Below are 26057 nucleotides of genomic sequence, written 5' to 3' on the forward strand. Positions count from 1 at the left end.
CAAATAGGCGAGTCTAGCCTCCCTTTAATCTCTTAAACTCACGCAGATAACACACATAAAATTAGTTCTCTCTTTGTCTTAAGCGCTTCAATTGAGGGTAACTTTCCCTATCGTTGTCAGAATCCAATGATCTAGGGTTCGAATCCTAGATAATGAGTCTTGCTTTCTCAGCATGCACCATGCCTTGTTAGTTGGTTACATCAAACATTTAAGCAGACACGCTCACTGTTGAATATATGTAGTGTTGTGTTGAGGTCTTTATTTAACCAACAGTCTGTCCAGGTCCACATAGGTTACAGTACTTCTTGCAGTAGTGCACACCGTCCTCCTCGTCCAGACAGATGGGTTTGTGAGTCTCGTTCATCAGGGCACAGTCACGGCCACTCAGCATGTCGCGACACTCGTTTGGAGCAATGGTTCCTGTAATAATAAATACTCTTATGCAAGATTGTGATAATGTCTCTACACCTCACACAAGGCGACTTCAAACTCAACCTATTGACTGATTCAACTGGTTGACTGCTCGACATCTATTCCGGAGCTGGTTATATTCCAGTCAAGAAAAAGTGTATATCTCAGCAACAATACTGTCTTTGTAAAGACCAAACCTTGAGTGTCTCTTTTTAAGACAAAATCCGAATGTATTCCCAATGATCGAATCGAATTTGTATATCCAATCCAAAAAACATTTGGACATATTCTAAACTTCCTAGAAATGTGAAATAAAAATACATTCAGCCAAACGGAGAGCAACGTGGACACAATGTCATGCAAACACGAGTAGGACACCAACTTGGATCTCAAACTTCACATGTTCCTATTGAACATAAAACAAAGATCCGATTTAAAAACTAAATGTTTCAGGTTGATAGAATATTTTGACAATCACCAAAAAACCACAGAAGTCCACTAACCACAACTGCCCCTCTCGTCGGAGAAGTCGTCACAGTCATTGTCGCCGTCACACACCCAGCTCTTCTGAATGCACCTCCCGTTGGCGCACGAGAATTGGGTGGTCCTACAGGTTCCTTGAACACATTGAAGACGTTCAACGTCAGATGCCTCAGAACTCGGTAAGGTTGACACAGTCTGGTTGATATACATGTATATCGTACAGACAGCGACGTCAGAATACCTTTTAGTTCACAAGAATAAATTTGGTATCACTTGAATCAAACTTGCTAGAGCTGACAATTTACCTCGGCACACATGAAAGTCAGGTATAAAACAGAAAAACATACCGCAGTCATGTTCATCTGTGCCGTCACTGCAGTCATCGTCGCCATCACACTTCCACTGCAAGTCGACACACAAACCGGAAGTACACCGGAATTGGTCCTCAAGGCACGATGCTGCAAATTAAGGAAGCAAGGTTGTTAGTTTGGGTTAGTGAGGTTACCATATTCCTTCATTGTTAATCCAGCAGTTGTATGTGTATATATGTTGTATACTGGGGCAAAGGGTCCATCAATCAGAAACGATTGTGAATCTGTCCATTCTACATCTTCTTTTGCTACAATTCATTAATGTGAAGTATGTTAAAAGCATATATCGTCCTTACCAAATACATTCACTTTGTTTAATCCAAAGACACATGTAAATAATGATTTGAGATCGAAACTAAAACTGGTAGAGGTTTTGGAAGGAAAGGTGAATAGAGGTTCCCATACTTTTCATTTTCGGAAAGCAATATTGTAGAAACATATTTATTTGTTCGTTTGTTTGTTTGTTGTTTAACGCCGTACTCAGCAACATTCCCGCTATATGACGGCGGTTTGTAAATAATCGAGTCGTGACCATGCATCAACCAGAGCCTGATCACCCGGTCTTCTTACGACCAGCATGGGTTGCTGAAGACCAATTCTGAACCGGATCTTCACGGGAAAGAAACTTATGCAAAACCATATCAGAATATATACGCAGTTTAAAGAAAATTATTTTTTTGCCTTCTTTTTTTCCAGATACTCTAAGCATTGTTTATAAATGGTGTACAAACACGTCAATCAATGTGTATTGTATACTTACTGCAGTTGGCCTCATCTGAGCCGTCAGTGCAATCCTTGTCTCCATCGCAGTACCACGCGTCCTCGATGCAGATACCGTCAGATACACAGTGGAACTCATACTGGTCGCACTTCTTTTCACCTGTCACATCATGAATTTATCATTTTGTATTTCTTGTCATTCATTTTTGTATATTTTCCTGCCAAACCCTCTCTTTTTACTTGAAAAGAACCCCTACACAGGTATTTCGGTTTTACAAGCTGCTTGACTAGCCACCATAACAAACTACGCGTGGTGACCATAGATATACTTACATACCATCTGTCTTCAAAGGTTCAGGACCATTTGTCAAAAATAAAAGCAAAAATAATCAGAGAAAACAACATGTAATTGGCTAAACATCCTCATAGATAACATCTTAGGTGAAATCCGGTGATATAGTCAAGAGGTACGCATATCCATGGGCACAACTGTTCTCCCCTTCCTGCTGATTTGTTTCTGTATGCATATGAATTGGAATTTAATCTCGATTGGCAAAATCAAAACACGGGAATTTGGCCAAAACGTTTAACTGGTGCGTGAGGTTTATCGATGATCTGATATCGTTCAATAATAGCCCATTCCATACCACTGATTTATTTGTTAAACCTTCTCTCCATTTTCATTTTCGATCTAGAGTGGCAACACTATCTATAAGACAGTATGACAACAGGTATAACTTTAAATTTTCAAAAGTGAAATTAATTTTATTTCTTGCCTCCAGTCTTTGGTGTCTATATTTCACCACATTTAAGTGCAATCGAGCATCCTCTTGCTACAAAGTTTTCCATGAGCGTCAAATGATTCCAGCTCAAAAATGTTGTTTGATAAGGGTTACAGCAACCTAGCCTAGTACAAGTTTTATGACAGACATGCAGGGCACAATTCCGAATTTGAAGCATCAGTGGCCAAATTTACCAAAATATCTGATGCGAATCCCTATTATATTACCGTGATGGGTCAGGTGAACACTTGCCTTTGCATGAATTTATCACTGGTGCTATCCGCGGCGAAGGATACGATTATCTTTTCGCGAATAGGGCTTTGTCACTTATTTTCTAAAATCTTGGTCGAAATAGAAATAGGATTACACTCTTCAATTATTTATTTTGGTTTTGTAATAAGTGAGAAACATATAATATCAATATATAGTATCAAATGCTCTATTTCCATTTCTGTGAAATGTGACATGAATATTAACAATTTAATAGTGTTTAACTGTAAAACAAAGCACCGCACTACATGTATTAGTAAAGCCACAAATTTGTACAAACAGCTGCTGTTCCTTGGGCATTATCATTATTCATTTATTGACTTTTGATCAGTCAGACAGGAAAAAATACAATTTTCTATACATAAGTATGATTATCAGGCTCGTGGTTAATAAATCAATCTTTTGACTGAAATATGTTTTTCACATTCCTGATTCCTGATCCGTAACCCGAACAGGTACTCCTGGATTTATCCAATACCTTCGCAACCAAGACAAACAATAACTCAGGTCCTTTACCTGGTACTCATTATAGTCCGGTTTTCCAACAAACATTGGGACGTCATTGGTTGTATGAGACTGAAGAAAGACCACACTCCCGTGACAATTCTTAGAAGTCGCAAAGTCACGTCAATGGACAATATGGTTCATGATATAAAGGTCTAACATATGAATTAACATCATCTTTGTTTTGATTCCTTAAAGATGCAAATGTTAATGTCATTTGTTCTTACTACAGTCAGCCTCGTCGGAGCCGTCGCCACAGTCGTCATCGCCGTCACAGAAATACTCGTGTGAGATACATTTCCCCGAGTTGCACTTGAACTGATGAGCACCGGAACAGTCGGTGGCTACAAAACGATGAACTAGGCTAAACATTTATTGGGAACTATCCAGCAATGAATATCAAAAAGGAAACATACGTCTTATTTATCCACAATCGCAGACAGGTATGAAACTTTGAATAGAAATATGTGAAACAATTTGGCGGGACATTGTCAGAATAATAATGATCTGTCATTCGTGTTCATATTGGCAACATAATCTCTTAGAGAGACGAATATAGCGTCAATGCACACCCAAAACAATCAATGTGTTCTTCAAGCATCAAGTAAGGAGAGTTTAACGTTAAGCTCTCAATTCCAGGCCGAAACAAATTCAAGCCAAATTATAGACCTACACCAGGATATTGTAATTTCCATGAAGACGACCCTTAAAAACTATCAAATTTTGAATTATTGATGTGGGATTTTTTGTTATAAACATGAACTCATCTGAATTTCACTTTTAATCAAACTAATCCTATCAATGTTTCAGAATCCAGGAATTTATTTGCAATTTAATTTTGTTGTTGTTTTTTTTCATACAAAAAGAGAAGAAAAGGTGGATTTTTTCTTTATTGACATGAAATTCGTTGTGTCCTTACAAATCCTATCAGTGTTTCAGATGCCTGGGCTTTGTGGTTTCGTAAAGGAAGACTAAAATATCTTTTTTTCACCCAACGTTTAACACCAGGAACACATCTGAGTCATATTGTGGTGCTTGACATCCTCCTTGCTACTTGAACTCGGATGATATCGGACACAGGACCACCGTATAACACTCTATGTCATAACCCACGTTGAACCGGTTGAAGCACAGATACTCATACATACCACAGTTGATCTCATCGGAACCGTCAGTGCAGTCTTTCTCGGTGTCGCACGTATATTCCTTGTCCACGCAATCGCCACTACGGCATTTGAATTCGCGGTCAGAACAGCCAGTATCTTGAAGAAAGGGTGAACAGGTGAGTGGGTAGATAATTCACAATACAAGGGGGCATTATTTCGCAATGTTTGTACAGCCTTATCACACCCAATAGCATCATACAGCGACTTAAGCATAACTTTAACATTATTAACATATAGATTTACGGTCACCCACCAGCCCTCGATATTGTTTCACTATTATTTCATTATTTCATACAGTAGAAAAGGTTCTTATCTCTGAAGCCTTTCTTCGACGAGACTCACACAAAGCAATCTCTATGCTACAACTTTCATTTAACATAGTCCTAGTCTTAATATTAAGATCGTTGTAAGGTTTGATGACCTTTCGAAGAACACGTAACAATTACCCTTTGAGAGAGAAATTTTATAATACTTATTTTAGGGGGCCAACCATTTGATATTCATGTGTGTGTGCGTCTGTGTGTGTGTGTGTGTGTGTTTTGGGGGGAGGGCACCTTTGTGAACATATCTGTCAGAATAATAATTTATCCTCACGTTTTACACACAGAAGAATAGTATTAACTGGATATGCTGAAGGTCTGTAAAAATCTGTTGTGGGGTAAAAAAAAGTGTTTGCCTCCTTTTCCAAGAAATGTCTACCATAAACATTCTGGAATAACTTCACTATTGTATATCGTAAAGCGACAAAACCCTTTCCATATTTATATGAAAGCTCCGCCAAAAGGAGAGTTTATTTACGATTCCGACTATATCATGAGCATGTATTTTATGAATCACTATCAAAAAATGATGATACTAGGTGTTCGGGAAAAGGTGTTGAAGGGACTGGTTCTAAGAAAAATGTGTCTTACCATGAAAATTGATTACAGGAAACTGCTCTGTAGGACCTCAGATGGAGCTGATGGTATATTGATATTGCTCAACTTGAAGGGGAAATACATGATTTGAAGCTCGAAATTACCCCTCTTCTTATACAGGTTTATAGAGGCTGACATAATTATCAATTTCTATGCAAAAATCAAGATAAAAAATGTTTCGCAGTTGTTTCCTTCATTTCCAACTTAGGTGGATAAAAAGGTGAAGATACATATTTATCTTGGTGTTGTTGAAATATAAACGTCAATGCAAGAGAATAACCAGTTTTGATTATTGGGCAGATCGGATTCCATTTGACAAAATAGCCATAAAAATGATAGGAATGGAACACTGACAATCACTGATGACACATCACGAAAAGGGTAAACATGTCCTGCCCTACGGGTAGCACCCACTATGCACACAGTTTTAATTAAAGAAAGTAAGTAGTTTTTGCTTGACGCCGCACAACAGTAGTCAAGTGATCTGAGGACCAGAAAATCCAGTGACACGATAATACTTTTATTGATTTTACTGACACTAATAAAATGTTATGTTCATTTTGAATAATTTCTGCTGTGTACAAAAGGTGCAGAGATTCTGCTTCTTATAAATAAATATATATTTATGTATTAGTTTTGCAACACAGTAGGCGACAGTTTTAATGTCTGGACACAAACATTTCTTTCGTAGTTGACTCAGCATAAATAAATGCTCCTGAGCTTATGACGAAACTCGAGGAGTTCAGTCCACCAGCAGAAACATCGACCCAGTTCAAACAAATACAAAACGTGAATGCAAGAGTATAACTAGTCTTGATTATTTGCCGAAACAGATTGAATTTTAGGTAAAGGGCAAAATAGTTGTGATAACTGGAGGAATGGACCACCGAAAACCAGTGATGACACCAAGTGTTCCCAAAATGGGTAAGCCCGCCCCTCCCCACCGACAGCAAAACAAATATATAAATGATCAATATACTAGTATCTGATAGTGAGGTTAAACTTTTGGGCAGAGTGTCCTTTCTTTGGAAACAATCTGATTCATAATAACAGATCGGCTAGGAGAGGGGCGATGTTCTGTTATTGTATGCATATGAATCAGGATTGGAAGTATTGGCAAAATCAAAACACCTGAAATTGACAGAATTGTTTCTGTGAACATCAAGGCAAGGCACAGAGACTTCCTTGACTTTCAAAATGATGATATAAGGGTAATCGGTGCTCGGAAAATTGTCCTACTTGTACAGCTAGGCCTACATCATTCCATACTGTACACGATTCAGTTATACCGTCTTGATTGGAACATACACGAAGCTTCCTGTCATGGTTCAGGTCATTTCCATCCTGATGTCCAATGGTGACAAGACAGAAAACATGATGCTGGGAATCCGGCTAGACAAGATTTCGATGACGACACTCACAGTTGACGGCGCCGTTATCATGCCAACTGATCATGAGCAGAATCTAGGACTGATGATCAACTAGAACATGAAATCCGAACAACATCCATTCTGGACAGCAAGAGCTGCAAACTTTCATTCGAGGAACATCAGGAAAATACGTCGGTATCTGGACACATAAACAACACAGATACTGGTCCATGCATACATCACATGTCAACTTGATTACTGCCAATCCCTGCAAATTGGATCAGGCGACAGAGTGAAGAATACAACGTATGTGCTGGCACACGGACAAGGAAATATGAGCACGTCACACTGGTGCTAAAACAACTTCACTGGTTGACGGCCATCAAGATTCTAATGCAGACATACTCATTGATCGATGACAGTTTGGCACCTGCATATCTCGGAGTACTGATCCACGCCTGCCAACTACCAAGACAGATGCGATCAGAACATCACAGACAACTACTGCTGCCCAACACCATTTATTAACAGTTTGTAATCAATTAGCAAGTACCAGCTTACAAATAAACCTTTCTGTTTCCCTATCACCAAGTCAAAAAATATTTCAAATAAGCCATTTACATTGTTAATTACCAAGACGAAACATTCATTCAATATAACATTTCTTTTAAGTAGATATATTGTATTGATGTTTTTCCCCAGAATTATTAACACTCACTGTCAAAAACGAAGGCCCTGGCAAGGCCCAAGCATATTAAGAGCACTGCAACTTTGTACATGACGCCTGATCTTCAGAGAGATACAGAAATGAGATGAGAGTGTGTCTGATTATTTCTTTATAGAGGGGCAAGGTTCGAATCTTTGATTGAGCCTTAGCAACAAAGATACCCAGCCTACAAAAGTCCAGTGTCACTTTGGTGAACCTCTTCATCGAGTCCCTGCAATGAATATGACTCCCTTGTGATAGTCAATTTAAAATAGTTTTCGTTAAAGGATAATGCTTTCTGCATTTCTTTAAAGGTAACAGGTGCACCTAAATGGTGTGTGCTCGGGACAGCTGTGGGGCTAAACATGGCATGGCGCATTTTGGCTTATCTCTAAATAGATCCACCTCTCTACATATGGCCATGACAAACTTCATTTGCTGCAGAAGAAATGTTGAACTGCAAGCGCACAATGAAGACAACAATCCTAAAATGTCTTTGAATAGCACTACTGGTCAGACATAAAATATTCTGCAACATCGTTCGTGTAAGGATGACATTCCTTTTGCTATTCTTTGATGTTCAACGTCAGAACAAACTACATACTCTACACAGCATGCTGAGATGGCTAGAGAACCGATTTAAGGACAACTCGTACGAATAGGCGCCTCGCCCTACGTGGTGGATAATTTAAATTGCAAATAGGTTTTCTTTCTATGCTTGGAATTAACAGTTAGTGGAGCTCGAAGTCGCTATTTAAGAATATGATTCACCACACTGGTATGTGAACGATTCCGTATGGTGAAAAGCCAGGTTGATAAATGTAATATTCTTATCTTGTCTGTATTTTTGTCGTTCTTAATTATCAAAAACTTAAGTATTTATATTCGACTTCAGCGTGCACTCCTTAATATTTCCGTTTTAAGGCTTTAATTGATATTAATTGGATATTACTAAGGATATGTTATGGAGGTCAATATAAACCATTGCTTCTGTTTTGGGTTCGTTTGTTGAGGCTTCACTTTGCAGAACTATATTTTGTCAAATACCACAGAAGTACTGAGACTGATAATAAGACTTGTGTGAGCAAGTGGAATCTAAGTTTTAATAATATTTTCCTTATTCCGTTTCCGTACAAACTAAGATTCAAATTTCGGTTGTTATTGCCTGGCCGATTTTTTTTTATAAAACACCCATCACCAAGCACTCCGCTTGATTTACTTTCTGCCTCAAGATATTCCAAGTAAGCATTTCAATAATCACTATATTTGTTCCTCTGCTAAATAATGATGTTTTGGGACCTTGTACATAGGTATTTTACATTGTTGCAGGATAGTTTAGTGTTTATTATAAAGTAAGACTTTTGGGTACCGCGAGGTCAATTTTCCCGCCTTGCGTTAGCGGTATTTGTATTAATGTTTACGAGTTTATTGATTATGGCAAACACTGTAAGATACTGTTTCCGTGTTGTCATTAGTATAATTAGATATCAGCACAAGTTAACTGCACCATGTAAGACATAAGACTGACCAGTGAACTGCTGTGTTGCCGGTAAATGAGGCACACAGCTATGTATATCAAGTAGATGACACCTCATGCGTGATGGTTAGCTGGCATGATTAGAGATAAATGTCTGTAGCAAGATGGCATTTAATTTTCGTGACGGAATGTTGATGTATATGATCAAATAGCACCCTAAAGTCAGTATATCTCTAGTCATGATGGTATTGTCGGGTATTTTATGGAAGTTATAGCACTGAACTTTCATGTAGATGAATATCAGCACCAAAGGTCAGATGTCACAGAGGTTATGGCCTGCTCTATCAATATTGTCCAAGCCATTTAACTAATATGTAATATTGATTGCCATTATCTGTCTGGTACTTTGAGAGGGATGAATTGTCTTTGTTATTTGTGTTATATAGCCTAGCTGTACTAGATTAGATATCTTATAGGTTATGGCGTTATGCTCTATTTAAATAATTCACGGGCTATTTTAACCAGTAGGTAATGATTACTGGTATTATCATGATTATATAGCTGGTACTTTGAATTGTGTTGTTATTAAAACTATTTAGCTTAGCTACACTAGAGTACTATGTCAGAATATATTTGTTAGTTATCTGATGCTAAGGCATTATCTAATTGTTTTTTTCTGCTTTCAGGTTTTCTTGTCAGAGGCAGGCTAGTGAACTGCCGCCCTTATCTAACCCTGTAATTCTCAAAATCTTATAAGTAATTCTACTAATAAACAGACATTAAATTCAAGTGATGTGTGTCGTGGACCTGGCTACACTTGCATAGATAACACTTAATAAAGGTAATATAGTCATCTAAAGCGATGAAATTAGTTGTGCAGAGTTACTTTCCTTAGTTTCCTCAGAATCTAATGAACTAGAGTTTGAATCCCAGCTTCGCCATGATAATGATACTCTTGTTGTCAGCAGCATACTGTTGTCCGTGGTTTCAGCCAAAGTGGTTAACATGTAGAACACCCCGAGTTTTATGGTACAGGATATGTTTCCTTTTCGTTAAGGGGGCACGGGTGGCCCAGTCGTCTAAGGCGCCGCGATTCGCTGTGCAGAGTTGCGTCCCCTGGACACACCAGAAACCTATGATTGTGGGTTCGAATCCCGGTTCACCCCGATTATGTTTCTAGGTTTGTCAGCACCATAACCGTGCTCGTGGGTTTTACCGAAGTGGTAAACGTCTTAGACCTGCATCACTTCGGGCTTTCCTCCCATATTAAGCTGACACGCCGTGATATAACTGGAATGCTGTTAAAAGCGGCGTTAAACCCAATTCACTCACTGACCACCCGATCCCGTTAGTCGCCTCTATCGACAAGCATAGTCGTATTTTACGAGTCGAACCTGGGGTCTTTGGCGTGAAGAGCAAATGATTTAACCATGCATTATGTGCTTACTGTGAGATTAAATCCCAATCCTTGTTTCTGTCACAAACCTACATTTGCAATAGTAATTCCTTGAAAGTTTGCAAGAAGATGTCCAAGTGAAATGAGTATATACTTCTGGTTCTATGTGAATGCGAAATGATGTTCAGACATGAACGATGGGCTGCAACAAATCTCAGAGGAGCTGACAGTGATAGCTAGGAAGAAAGATGGACATTATTACTTGGTAACATTTCAGGCGAAGTATGGATCTCCTGTTTCACATTGAGGTCCGAGAGTTTGTAATGTCTTACTAACAACTGTGACTCACATATTTGACTTGAATATCCACATGATCATGACAAATAAAGATAATAAATATATCATGGTTACAGCGCAGAATTTTATCTGTGTTCTTTTAATATTACAGAAAATGTGTATAATTGTGTAGCGGGTTTGAATTCTTACTCCTTGAAAGACTACAATCGGAAATTGCAGAGTTTCCAATATTTTTTCGAGTCATATGACGCTCTTTGAAATCTTTCTTGAAAGAGCACACCTCACAAATTGAGAACCGAAAACGTCAAAGGCTGGGGCTGCTGGTAAAATGCCTGAAAAGTCTTTATGCATAGATCTAAATATGATGATGCGGCTTTACTATGTTTTAATCAAGGGGGCTAAATCAATGCATGGGAAATGGCTATTTGACCATTTTAATAAAATATCGATATACCTGAAACTTAAATTAAACTTTCTAGCTGTATGAGACAGTGCAGAAGAGACAATCTCTGTAACGCTACACAAAGATCTGAGGTCATCCCATCACAAGTCACCTCAGAACGACCTTTCGCGAACTTTGACCGACCAATGAAATGACTAACAAGAAGTCGACATTAGGCAGTTTTCTCGAGCCATACGGCACTAGTTGGCGATTTCTATTCCAGACTACGCTTTGAAAATTGATTTGCCAAAGTTCTTGATTAAAATTTTGAAAACTGAAAGAATATTCTGGAACGTCTAATAGATGGCCGAGATTTCATGGCAGAACTTCCCGCGGGCGTATACAAAATCTCGTCCGTTCAAATGTTTAGCCCTTTGAAGCAGGATAGAGACGATGATTTTGACAAATTCACCAAATTCAGTTGTACATTCTGTAACTGTTGTTCGGAGTACCCCGTGTTAACCTTTCCGAGGTTGCATGATTAGAAAAAACATTCTCACTATCACTTTCCTGACCTGGTAAGCGACACTCTTATTGGTCGGATGAAAGGTCGTTCTGACGTGACCTATAATGGGATATCCAAACTTGTTTGTTGAGCCATAGCGAGAAAAAAGATCTGGTTTTAATCAACTTGAGAGCAGCAGAAATGAAATTTCAAAAATACCTTTTGCATCTAATTTTCTATCTAAACACTAAACAGTGCAACATGTTTGTTTCTTAAAACGCATAGGCTGAATTTATCCTATATTTAATATATATATAGTTGTTTCAGATACCAAATACATTCTAATGGACATCGCGCATGTTTTGTACTAACCAAACAAGTTTTGATAGTGTGTATGGTCAGCACTGGTTATAAACACGACTTTGTCCACAAAAAAGGCGACACAAATGTAAGAAAAACACAGTGACTACTAACATGAAATAGATAAGATCTAGTGTTAACCGTTGGAAACTGATGTACATGGCTTTTATGTTCGAATCGCTATATATTATAACCAAATCTCTCTATAGATCATAATCTATACAATCTCTACAATCACAAAACCTCCTGAGACAGTAGTCCATCTAGGGGTCAATGGGATTCAAGCCATTTGACTTGTCGTGTTTGTTGTTTAACGCCGCACTCAGCAATATTCCAGCTATATGACAGCGGTCTATAAAATAATCAAGTCTGGTCCAGACAATCCAGTGATTGATATCATGAGCATCGATCCACGCAAATGGGATCGAACCTGACCACCCGACTCCGTTAGTCACCTCTTACGACAAGCATTATCTGACATATCTTACAGGATGAAATTATAATCTTACGTAAGAGTGGATTGATTATCAGTCGGAGACCCATCTAAGTTTTAAAACCATAGACTTTTCCTCATCCGCATGTTGCCTTCTGATGGTATTGATCCGTTTTTACAGTCTCACTAGAACAACGACAAGAGAATTACAAGTCTCAACGAAAGAATTTACTTTACTGTTATCGCTCGCCAACAAGCCTAACCACTGCATTCTTACAACATAGATTAGAAAAGTCGCCAGCTGTGATTAATGCAGCCTATGGTCGGTGAAGGAAATATAGTATAAACACTGATGAATGTCCATTGTGTTTCTGTATGTGAATCTATGTCACACACACTAAGAACATATACACTTACTGGAATATCAGCACTTTGACATGCCAGTGAGCGGTTATAATTAATGGAAGTTTATACTTTTGGCCCAATCAGTAATTTGAAGCTATTCACGTGTATTCAATGTTGGTGAATAAAATAGATAACCTTCTTTCTATGTATAGATATTCTTTTTAGATAAAGTATTATTCTAAGTTGGACAAAGTTGTAAAACACATGCACAAGCCTACTTCAATCTATGTATTTTTATCTCAAATTCTGGGTTTAACCTTATCCGGGCCTTATTATTGTTGTTGTCTGTCACGCGCCACAAATACGAATGTTAATGCGACTAATATTTGGACTTTTTTGAAATAGTATGTCACAGAAATGGATGCAAAATGTTTCCAAACGCACGTCTGTGTACGAGTCTCATTTGGTCTGCAGAGCTGCGTGCCAGATTTCTGTAATCAAGAGTCGAAACTTGAAACTCGAAAGGGAAGAAATGTGTTAACGCACACGGATGTGTAAATCACAAGAGGTGCCACAGAAGAAGGAATTTTCACAGTTCTGGTATTGCACATACTAATTAAATAACACTATTATGTGTACAACATACATACTATCTGTATTATTAACCGACATTTGTTCAAACGCTCTAATGTTGTTCTAATCATTTTTCTTTCAAAACATACTGCAGTTAAAAAATAAACATACATTTGCATGAAGCGTTTGCACTAGCCTCCCTCTAGAGATGAAACTTCTGATACGTGTGACCCTCTCCCTATGGCATGTTGAGTTCATAACGGATTTTATTTTATCATGTGTTACTTATCATTTTTTTTTTTAAATAATCTAAGATACCGAAAATCAGTATTTAAAAACATACGACTGTGTGTTTAGGGATGCTAAATATCTTGTTTGAGAAGTCGCCAAGGCTTGCTAAATACAATGTTTATTCCCAATACAGGATATTTACAATCCCAAAACACACCAACAGGCAATCACGTAGGGTTTTGCACCACCATCAAGCTGACACGCTCACTGTTGAGTATATACAAGGACAAGTGTTGTGTTGAGGTCTTTATTTAACCAACAGGCTGTCCAGGTCCACACAGGTTACAGTACTTCCTGCAGTAGTGCACGCCCTGCTCCTTGTCCAGACAAATGGGGTTCCTAGTCTCGTTCATCAGGGCACAGTCACGGCCAATCAGCATGTTGCGACACTGGTTTGGAACAATGGTTCCTGTAACAACAAGACAGAAAGTGCTCACTAGGGCTCACTAATATCCCCGACTTCGACTCCAACATATTTCTAACTTCAAAACATGACAAAGGCAATATGTTCTCAGAAAATTCTTTTATCGAAATCAAACTTTGCACTGCACCTCTCCAATTGGTATAGAAAAGTAGTTTTAAAGTTATAGGTCGCACAAATGTTGAAGTAAAAAACATATTCTAAGCTCAAAATATGAACTTTTTTTCAGAAAATACACATATCAAAATTCAACTTTGCACTGCACCTCTTCTTTTAGTATGGAAACTGTTCCCTAAATTTGGAAGAATCCCTACTGTAGTTTTCTTGTTAAAGGTCTCACAAATGTTATATTAAAAACCATTTTAAGTAAATGTGTTAATTCATAAAACTGAGAGGCCATAGGCCTATAGTACATGTTATATAGTAATGGGTGTATATACATTTATAAGGTAACATATTTGCATCTTCTTAGGTTCATAGAATGTAATATGAACAGTGTTTCATTACTACATTGTTACTTGACGTTAACGAAACAAACTTCTGTAAGCTAGGAAAAAGAATATAATATTTATGAAAGAACTGTGTTCTGAATTCAGCGTACAAAGGACATATTTGTAAGAAGTGGTATTAATTTTCTACCACGTTTAAATCATTGACAACTTCTGTGTTCTCTTCCCGTCTCGATAAACCCTTCGTTTGAGCTACATCTAAATCTTGCAAGTGCAAATGGAAATGTTATTGTGTTAGATTGAATACGTTTTGCTCTCTACAAAAACTGATTTTAAAGAGGGAATAAGTTGATGATGATGTATTTGATAATAATAGGGAACGATGCCAATATTGAATGTACATATCTTTCAGGGTCCGAGTAAAAACATCTATGAATAATCTGGTATATAGGTGTCCTGTTTTGTCCATATACTAGTATTACCATAACCACATGAATAAAGCTGTGGCTTAACAGAAGATGCTCAGTTAGGCTGTCCTTGTTGATCAATGAGTAATAGCATGTAATAACACGTCTTTACACTGAAGATGCCCAGTTAGTCTGTCCCTGTTGGTCATAGAGTAATAGCATGTTATAGCAAGTCTTTACACTGAAGATGCCCAGTAAGTCTGTCCCTATTGGTCATAGAGTAATAGCATGTTATAACAAGTCTTTACACTGAAGATGCCCAGTAAGTCTGTCCCTATTGGTCATAGAGAAATAGCATGTTATAACATTTCTTTACACTGAAGATGCCCAGTTAGTCTGTCCCTGTTGGTCATAGAGCATTAGCCTGTTAAAACATTTCTTTACACTGAAGATGCCCAGTTAGTCTGTCCCTGTTGGTCATAGAGTAATAACATGTTATAACAAGTCCTTACACTGAAGATGCCCAGTTAGTCTGTCCCTGTTGGTTATAGAGCAATAGCCTGTTATAACATGTCTTTACACTGAAGATGCCCAGTTAGTTTCTCTCTGCTGGTCATAGAGTAATATTATGTTATAACAAGTCTTTACACTGAAGATGCCCAGTTAGTCTGTCCCTGTTGGTCATAGAACAATAGCATGTTAAAACATTTGTTTACACTGAAGATGCCCAGTTAGTCTGTCCCTGCTGGTCATAGAGTAATAGCATGTTATAACACTTCTTTACACTGAAGATGCACAGTATGTCTGTCCCTGTTGGTCATAGAGTAATAGCATGTTATAACACTTCTTTACACTGAAGATGCCCAGTTAGTCTGTCCCTGTTGGTCATAGAGTAATAGCATGTTATGACACTTCTTTACACTGAAGATGCCCAGTTAGTCTGTCCCTGTTGGTCATAGAGCATTAGCATGTTATAACAAGTCTTTACACCGAAGATGCCCAGTTAGTCTGTCCCTGTTGGTCATAGAGAAATTGCATGTAATAACATTTCTTTACCCTGAAGATGCCCTGTTAGTCTGTCCAGGTTGGTCATAGAGTAATAGCATGTTATAATAAGTCTTTACACTGAAGATGCCCAGTAAATCTGTCCCTGTTGGTCATAGAGAAATAGCTTGTAATAACATTTCTTTACATTGAATATGCCCAGTTAGTTTGTCCCTGTTGGTCATAGAGTAATAGCATGTTATAACATTTTTTTACACTGAAGATGCCCAGTTAGTCTGTCCCTGTTGGTCATAGAGTAATAGTATGTTATAACAAGTCTTTACACTGAAGATGCCCAGTTAGTCTGTCCCTGTTGGTCATAGAGTAATAGAATGTTATAACGCTTCTTTACACTGAAGATGCCCAGTTAGTCTGTCCCTGTTGGTCATAGAGTAATAGCATGTAAAAACACTTCCTTGGATGTCTTGTAACAACATTTTAACTAATTTAATCCAGTACTTTACCATTGTAAATACAGACAGACAGACAGACTCACTTTTATTTTGACTAAGGCCATATGTGGCCTCTGTTCATGTACACAAGATACATTGAATGTTTTGCGTAGTGGATATAATTATATTACAATACATTTTTGTTAGTTCAGAATAAAGTTCAGAACTTTAGGATAGGCAATAAAACTTACTTGTTTCTTTCTTTCTTTTCTTTGTCAAAAAAATATGTAAATCTCAGCAACGTAAAACCTCCGATATACACTTACCACAACTGCCCTTCTCGTCGGAGAAGTCGTCACAGTCATTGTCGCCGTCACACACCCAGCTCTTCTGAATGCACCTGCCGTTGGCGCAGGCGAATTGGGTGGCTGAGCAGGTTCCTGGAACGAATTTAAGACGTTCAACGTCAGCAGCCGGACAACTCGGTTAGGTTGACGCAGTCTGGTGTTTATACATGTATATTTATATATGGCCAGTGCAGTAAAAAACAAATCACTTGAATCAAACTTGCTCAGACTGACACTTATCCCGAACAAAGGTCACGTGTAAAACAGAGAAGGACATACCACAGTTGTGTTCATCTGAACCGTCGCTGCAGTCATTTTCGCCGTCACACTTCCATCGCAAGTCGATACACAAACCGGAAGTACACCGGAATTGGTCGTCAAGGCACGAGGCTGCAAATCAAGAGATGCTGTGTATATAGAAAGCGGGAGAGGTGCGGAGTCGATGTCGGGGTCGGGGTGGGGGTTAGGGAAGGAGGGGTTTGGGTGCGGTTACCATCTCTGCGATAGTTCATATGTTGTATCAGTTTTATATGTTACTACGTCTCAAACGTCTGTCAATGTGCACTATAGGTTTAACAGGGCCAACCAACATCTTCATTAAGCTGCAAGTGATGAATATACATATTGTTTAAAGTTTATACCTTCCTTACAGAATACATATACTTAGATTAATAAAAAAAAACATTAATCAAGGGGCACATGGCAGAGGTTTTGAAAGGTATGGTAAATAGCGGCCCCCTGTTTTCATTTTCATTTTCTGCCAGTTTTCATTTTCGAACAGCAATATTATATTTTTTAGAAACATATTTATACTTATATTAGAATATTTATGCAGTTTAAAGATAACTATTATTTTCTACTTCTTCTCTTTCAAAAACTCCAAGCCCTGCTTTTTGTGTTATACATTTAAGAAATAAGCGACACTGCAGGCAGAATAAACAACTCGGGATGTGCCCCTTCTTGCAGTGTGCATTATGTTGGCCTTTTTGGGGATGTTGAAGCTTTAAAAATATTTACCCAAATTTTAGTAATGATGACTCCCTGAATGAAACCCGACCACAGAAATGTAGGACTAGTCCATTTTACGAACAGGTGGGTTAAGTTTGTTATTTCCAGCATTTCCTAACAATCCTCACGTCGATTACCTGTACCTTTTACCCCAACACCGATTGTCATATCTCTCCCGCTTTTGGATGCGATCAGCCATTACGTTTATCTGCATAGGCCAGCTACATCTATGGGGAACAAAAATGCTTTATCGTGAAATAAATAACGCTTCGTTTTTCATTATTTTTTTATATAGTATACTTACTGCAGTTGGCCTCATCTGAGCCGTCGGTGCAGTCCTTGTGTCCATCGCAGTACCACACATCCTCGATGCAGATGCCGTCAGCCACACAGTGGAACTCATACTGGTCGCAACTCATTATACCTGTCACATCATGCAAATATATATATATTTGTATGCTTTTATGCCAAACTTTATATCAGAAGAACAACTATGCAGCATTTAGGCATTTCGTTCTCACATGTTCCCCATTCCAAAATGGGAAGTTAACCCATAAAAAAGAATTTTGTCCTAGAAAATTCTTGAAAAAAATAATTATGCTGCAGACTGTGGGGAGAAAAACTGTCTGCCACAAAAATTGCATTGTTGCAGGGTGTTTTTACTTTTAAAAACTATTCAGCTCAGTTTCATTTTTTTTTTAAATCTGGTTTTGCAACTGTAGATGAAAAAATATCTAATCTCCAGACAATATTCCAGCAGACACAGAATTGCTATTTATACCATACTGGATTCCATCGCAAATATATCTGTGAAAAAAGTCTTTGAAAGGCATTTAGAGGGAGAGAATTTATGGATGTCAACTGCTTTATTATGAGGAGCGCAATGTTTTGGAGTATATACTAACAGCTTCATCAAGTTATTATTATCAGGTTTTTCGCAATAAAGAAGCTGACATACATAAATGATCTTCCTTATATCTGTGAATGTTGAATGCTCCCTCTTCCTAAAGCCTAAACCCAATATATTGTGTAATTGGGAGCTCCCACAGCTGGCATTCTTGAAGTTTAGACAGGGAAGTTTAGACAAGATCAACTGAGTAAAACAAGCCCGAATCTCGCTTTTGAGACCTGCAGATTTCGACAGTCCCAAGATCTGAAGCCATCTGGTCTTGCCAAATCATTCTGAATTTAGTAGGACTCCTGTTTGAATTTTACTCTAGGGTCAGAGAGAGAGAACACGACCCATCTTGCTGATTTGTCTCTGTCTGTATATGAATCGGAATTTCATCTCGGGAGACAAAATAAGTGAATTTGTCTTAGATGATTAACGTAAGCTTTAAGTATACTGAGTCAAATTAAAAACTTCACATTTTTAAAAGTAATCCCATATATGATATACAACGGATAAATGTATCAGAGAAGGTAATTTTTAATCATTAATGTCCAAAGAAGGATTTTAATTAACGGTGGTAACCATAATTTGTTCCAAGCACCTACGGTATTCGGTAATGACATCAACAGTTTAAATCATAAGTCCCAAGCACAAGAATCTGATGGCACACAAGTTCAGTAGCGTGTATGGCCACCATGTGTGTTGACAACTGCCATACAACGCCTCCGCATGGACCTTGTGATGCTTGTGAACACATGATTTGGAAGACGACGCCATTGTTGCTGTAAAATGGTGCCAAGATCCTGCAAATTCTGTGGTTGGTTCTGGAGAGTGCGCAGACTTCTGCCAAGAGCATCCCAGACGTGTTCGATGGGATTGAGGTTGGGAAACCTTGACGGCCAGTCCATGACATTGACTCCCGCATTCTGAAGGAAATTCCTTGTCAAAATTGCTGTGTGGGGTCTGTCATTGTCGTGTTGGAAGATCAAACCGGGTCCACGTGCTGCCATAAAAGACAGAAGTTCTGGTGCCAGGACCTGGTCGCGGTAAGCAGCAGCGTTGAGGTTGCCACGGATGACAAGAAGCCTGGTACGTGCATTGCCACAGAAAGCACCCCACACCATGACACTTCCGCCTCGAAATCTGTCAACTTCCTGTACACAACACTGGGCGTAACGTTCATGACGGCGCCTCCACTCCCTCGACCTACCATCAGCAAATCGAAGATTAAGTCGGGATTCATCACTGAAGACGACTTGATTCCAATTCCTCTGAGTCCATCGTAAGTGTCGCTGTGCCCACAATTGACGTTGACGTCTGTGTAATTGAGTCAGAATCGACCCGCAGTATGGCCGTCGTGCTTGAAGGTGAGCAGTTCTCAGACAGTTTCGAACAGTTTGCGCACTTAGTCTACCCCTAAACACTTCATTTCTGATTGATGTAGCCGTCAAAAATCGGTTACGGAGGTGACGTAAGACAATCTGACGATCCTCTGCATGTGACGTCACACGTGGTCGACCTGGCCGAGGGCGATCAGCGGTGGTACCCGTTTGCTGTAGACGCGTCTGTAAATCATAAACAGTCCATCGACTACAACCCATCGTCATTGCGACTTCAGCTACGGACGTTCCCGTCTGCAAATTGCCGATGGCACGTTCACGTTGCACATTTGAAAGGTGTGGCATGACGAATGGAAGTAAAGACTTTTGTTTTCTTGTGTTTTTCTTTTTTGTTAATGACTGCTAACAAGTATGGCTGAAAACACGTTCGGTATTATGGCCACGTGACCAGATGCACATTTTGATCGATTCACCTGCACAAAAACGGGTGTTATCTGAAGACAATACGTGGTCATAACTGTTTAAATACACAATAAGGGGCCACAATGATAACTGGTCAAAATGTTAAATTTTTAGGATTGTGAAGTTTTTAATTTGGTTCAGTATGTATTAATGATCTAATATCGTTCAATAATGTCAAGTAGCCAATTCCATTCCTCTTATTTATGTGTATATCTCCTTATCTGTTTCACATTTAGATCTATGCATAAAGCATAGTGACAAAAACTATCTCTAAGAAGGAGAATGACTTCAACTTACCAATAGTCCATTGTCCCGTTGTTTCGTGCGTGTTTCAGCAACTATAGTTATCTATGTCCAAATTTCACAAGTTATGGGGTACAATCGAGCATGCTCTTTCCACGAAGTTTTCAATGAGCGTCATACGACTCTTGCACAGCAATATTCCAGCTATACGGAACAATATCTTCCCTTGTTTTCTCAGGTAAAGACGTGACTTGACTCTGCATGTGTTTGTGACTGGTGAGACCATTCCTCAAAAACAACACTGGTATCGTCACTATTTGATAGTGATTCACAAACCATTGCTCATGATATAGTCGGAATCTGGGCTTTCATGACATCATTGGTAAGTCTGATGTCATAAGACGTATTCTGCCCCGGAATCCCTACGGACTTTCGGTACGCAATAGGAGAATCCTTGAATCTTTAAGATAGACACGTCAAGTCTCTCCCAAATTGTGAACGGATAATAAACTTAAGGATCTATGGTCTTACATATGAAGCAGCATCATTCCCTTGTTTCGATTGCAAATGTTCATGTCATTTGTTCTTACCGCAGTCTGTCTCGTCGGAGCGGTCGCCACAGTCGTCATCGCCGTCGCAGATATACAAATGTGTGATACACTTCCCCGACTTGCACTTGAACTGATGATCGCCGGAACAGTCGGTGGCTACAAAACGATGACGATGACATACATTTATTGTGAGCTATTTTTCAACGTGTCGTCGAGCGATGTTTGTTTGTTTGTTTGTTGTTTAACGCCGCACTCGGCAATATTCCAGCTATATGACAGCGGTCTGTAAATAATCGAGTCTGGACCAGTCAGTCCAGTGATTAATGTCATGAGCATCGATCCACGTAATTGGGATACTATGACACGCATCAACCAAGTCAGCGAGCCTGACCACCCGATCCCGTTAGTCGCCTTTTACGACAAGCATAATCGCCTTTTACGGCAAGCATGGGTTGCTACCCAGGATCTTCCCGGGTACCTCGAGCGAGGACTATGTAGAGGTACATAGATGTCTAACTCATCAGCAGACACCGACAGGTCAGAAAGTTTTACTTTAAAGATGTGAAACATTGTTGGGACATTGTCAGAAGTTCCAGGCCCTGTCATTCGTGTTTACTGTAAATACTGGCAAAATATTCCCTTATGAGAATATGGTGTCAAGGCACTGTTGCTCATCCAAAACAATCAAAGTGTTCTTCAGACATCAAGTAAGGAGAGTTTTACGTTAATCCCCAGATAGGAACAAATCCAAGTCACATTATAGTCCTACACTGGTGCATTTTGGTTTCTGTAAAGATGACCCTTAAAGGCTGTCAAATTTTCAATACCTGATGCATTTCTTTACATTAATTCATCTTAATTTCACTTTTTTCTGTATAAAATCCTATAAATGTTTTAGATTCCTAGATTTTTTTCCAATTTAATTTTTCGATTTTAAAATCAAAATGGAAGAAGAAGAAATCCACGTCCTGTTAAGGAGCTAGATTATCATCCCATGTTTCGGGCACAATCTCCCCAGCTGTCTCAGGGTGGAAGTCGGATGTGAACTGACTTGGTCTTTCTGTTCTTGACATGAACTCATTATAATTTCACTTTTCTCTTACAAATCCTATCAATGGTTGAGATTTCTAGATACATTTTACAATGTAATATTTCCAGGAAACGCTGTGTCATATTGAGCAACTGGATATCATCCCATGTTTTAGCCATATTCCCTCAGCTACTTTCTATGTTCTTGACATGAACAAATCTCAATTTCTTTGTGCTGTGCTTTATTCCTAAGAAAAAGTCGTATGATAACGGACGCAGGACCAGCATACATCACTCTATGTCAGAGAGACTCATACATACCACAGTTTAACTCATCGGAGCCGTCAGTGCAGTCGTGTTGGGTGTCGCACGTGTAGTCTTTGTCAACGCAGTCGCCAATACCGCACCTGAACTCGCGGTCAGAACAGTAAGTACCTGGAACAAGCAGGTGATAAGTTGGTTGGTGGTATATTGTTCTTCTGCATTAGTTCTACAGCCTTATCACACCAACTAAACAACATCTCATAGAAATTGTAGCACAGATAACTTTCTCGTATTTTTGTAAAGTGAACAAAAGAACATTGTGGAGTGGAATGACACCCAAATATATCACACACACACACACACACACACACACACACACACACACACACACACACACACACACACACACACACACACACACACACACAGACGCACACACAGACACGCGCGCACACACACACACACACACAGTATGGCAGTACATCTCACGGGCTACGCAAAGTCGCTTTTCTTCAAATGTATAGCCTGTGAAGCCAGGGCCAGACGATGTCGTGACCCATAATGTGGTGTCCTCCTCAGAACTTTATTTCAATTGAAAAAGATAAGATGGGTATATACATACTTGACAGGGAAATTAACTATCTTGCTGTAGTGTGTGATGCAGAGGCTGCCTTAATTGTATATTTCTATGTACATCTCGAAGTACGACACTGAATATTGTTCTCAGTTTTTACTTTTGTTTTCAACTCTGGTGTGCAGAAAGGTCTGGACCAGACAATGCAGCGTTAAACAACAAACCAAACCACAAATTCATTAATTATATACTTAAGCGTGAAAGATTTACTTTTCCGAAGTTGAGAAAAGTGATATTTTCATTGCAGTGAACATAACAATTGACATTACACTGCAGTGAACATAACTCTTTCACGGAACTATTTTCATAAAAGAGTGACCTCCCTTCAAATTATCTCCCTTAATTCAATGTCTGGACAGTTCACAAACTGTTGACTTTCTTTTTATGTTAGTTCCTTATTGACAAGGCAAAATAATGACAGATGGTCATTTATGGAGTAAATACCGATTCATGGCGTTTGTTATTCTCTTGAAAATGTAACTCGTCAATCGATACCTTTCGTTTTGCAAAGCGCCATTTTGGTTACTTGACCAAGTTTTTTGTTACTATTTTTCACATTTTCTCAAGGTTTTACATTTGTAATGAAATTATTTAATTGCCCGGTAGCCAACCACACAAAAAGTATATAATAAATAGGATATTCCATGTGTCTCGTGAAATATCACGTTTCTCTCATCTCGTGACAGGGACGATGAGAGAAACATGATATTTCACTCGACACATGAAATATGCTAAAATTTATCTTGGTGTTGTTAAAGAAGATAAGGCCATCAATAAACTGATATCTGAAATTGAGGTTAAACATGTCGGAAATGGAAACAATCCAATGATTATGTGAAGAGACACAGATCAGCTTGAGGGTGTTGTTTAACGCCGCTTAAAAAGTCCAGTTTCCACCCTTGCCGATCTAGGCTGGTATTATGGAATTACAAGATTATCTATCAGATCGTCCTGACCGGGCGCTATTACGTGATTTGATGCATTTCGTGATGTAAGACTCTTTTTTTCACAATATAGATCTTGATTATCAATCAGATCATCTTGACTGTTTGAAGCAAATGCAAGTGATACGAGAGGTTGAATCTGATTGGTCAATAGGAGAGGCATAGAAAGGACATAACTCGTAATAGCCACTGGTGGCGCTCTGATCGAGCCCAGTAATTCCAGCCTAGTTCAGCAAGGGTGGAAACTGGACTTTTAAAGTCAGTTGACTGTCTGGCCTCGGGAAGATGCACTCAGCAGTATTCCAGCTATATGACGGCGGTCTGTAAATAAACAAGTCTGGAGCAGACAAACCACTGATTGATATCATGAGCATCGATCTACGCAATTGGGATACGATGACGTTAGTCGCCTCTTACTGCAAGCATGGGTTGCTGAAGACCAATTCTTTACCCCGATCTTCACGGATAGAAGTTGTCATATTTGTCCTTTTTATACATAGGTCTGACTTTGTAGGTTGGATTTGTACACATCCCATCCCATCCTTGTATAGATCGACAGTTCATATAAAATTGCTTACAAATGATGGTCTTTTCTGCTTTGTCAGTTGGTAAATTTCTAATGTAATTCAGCTATACTTGTAATAACTGTATTTACTAACGTCAGTATTATTTGTTCCTAGTTTGTGCCTCCTTCCATTAAATATGTTACGAATACATTTAATCTCTAGTTTTGCCCATTTTTGTCATAGACTCGATAGTATGAATTATTATATCCAAATTATAGTCAAAATTGAATGCAAACATTGTCAATTATCGAGAAATCACCAGGGATTATATTTCCAACAGGTGAAAAGAGGGAGTTTGTGGCAATTGGATTTGAATACACATTCGTGGGAGGGTTGTAATTAATAAAAAAGTACCGGCTTATCAATAAGAGTATTCAGTCTACCTTTCCGTTTGACTATCATCGAGTCAATAACTTTACAAAGGAGTAATTTACATTCTTAATGTCCGACGAAACATGTATTTAATTTGACACATCTTTCATGTAAATATATTGCGAGGTTTTTTTTTCCCAAAAATTATCAATACTCACTCTCAAAAACGAAGGCCCTGGCAAGGCCCAAGCATACTAAGAGAACGGCAACTTTGTACATGACTCCTATTCGTCTGAGAAACGAAATGAGGCGAAAATGTGTCTGATTAGTTCTTTATAGTGCCGCAAGGTTCGAATCTTGGAAAGAGCCTCAACAACAAGGATCCCCAACCAACTTCAGCGTCACTATGTAGAACCTCTTCATCGAGTCCCAGCAATGAATATGACACCCTTGCGATAGTCGATTTAATTTAGCTTTCGTAAAATGAGATTGCTTTCTCAATTTCTTACAGGTTGTCTGTGCATGACGTGTGTGCATGACACTTGTGAGGGTAAACAGGTGCCCTTGGCATGACACTTCCTGGCTTATCTCGTAATACATGCAACTGTCTACATTTGGCTTTGATTTCTTTTTCTTTAGAAGAAACTGACCCGAAGCATGTAGAATACTGTAATCTGAAAATTAACAGCGTATTTCAGTCACATAAGCAAAATTCACAACAATTCCCAAAATATGGAGTCCACAAGTTAAAACAAATATACAATCATAAAATTAATGTAAACTGACAGAAGTTACGTGAAACGCGAAACGGGTCAACATTATATCTCGGGGCCCACTCGGAATATTCCGCGACCTACGTGATACGAATGGGATCAAGACGTGCCGTGCTAAACCCTACACAGGAAGCACACAATGATGACAAGGGGGCCTTTGGCACACCACCACTGGTGAAACTTAAGATATTCTGCTTGCTTGCTTACTTACTTATTGTTT

The 26057-nt window shown here is 38.8% G+C and overlaps 1 protein-coding gene across 1 annotated transcript; it reads right to left on the reverse strand.

Moving 5' to 3' along the window:
• Positions 1 to 262: 262 nt before the first annotated feature.
• On the reverse strand, positions 263 to 25381 carry LOC139446537 (sortilin-related receptor-like). Its single transcript, XM_071227839.1, has 13 exons — positions 25283 to 25381; positions 22666 to 22779; positions 21355 to 21471; positions 18132 to 18251; positions 17099 to 17209; positions 16799 to 16912; positions 14016 to 14168; positions 4690 to 4803; positions 3769 to 3885; positions 2026 to 2145; positions 1242 to 1352; positions 915 to 1028; positions 263 to 420 (listed from the first exon to the last, which is right to left on the reverse strand). Exons 1-13 carry the CDS (start codon positions 25341 to 25343, stop codon positions 263 to 265), a joined length of 1524 nt encoding a protein of 507 aa, XP_071083940.1. The 5' UTR covers positions 25344 to 25381.
• Positions 25382 to 26057: the final 676 nt, after the last annotated feature.

The sequence above is a fragment of the Haliotis cracherodii genome, unplaced genomic scaffold, assembly GCF_022045235.1.
Source record: "Haliotis cracherodii isolate W230 unplaced genomic scaffold, xgHalCrac1.p SCAF_6, whole genome shotgun sequence".
Taxonomy (NCBI): domain Eukaryota; kingdom Metazoa; phylum Mollusca; class Gastropoda; order Lepetellida; family Haliotidae; genus Haliotis; species Haliotis cracherodii.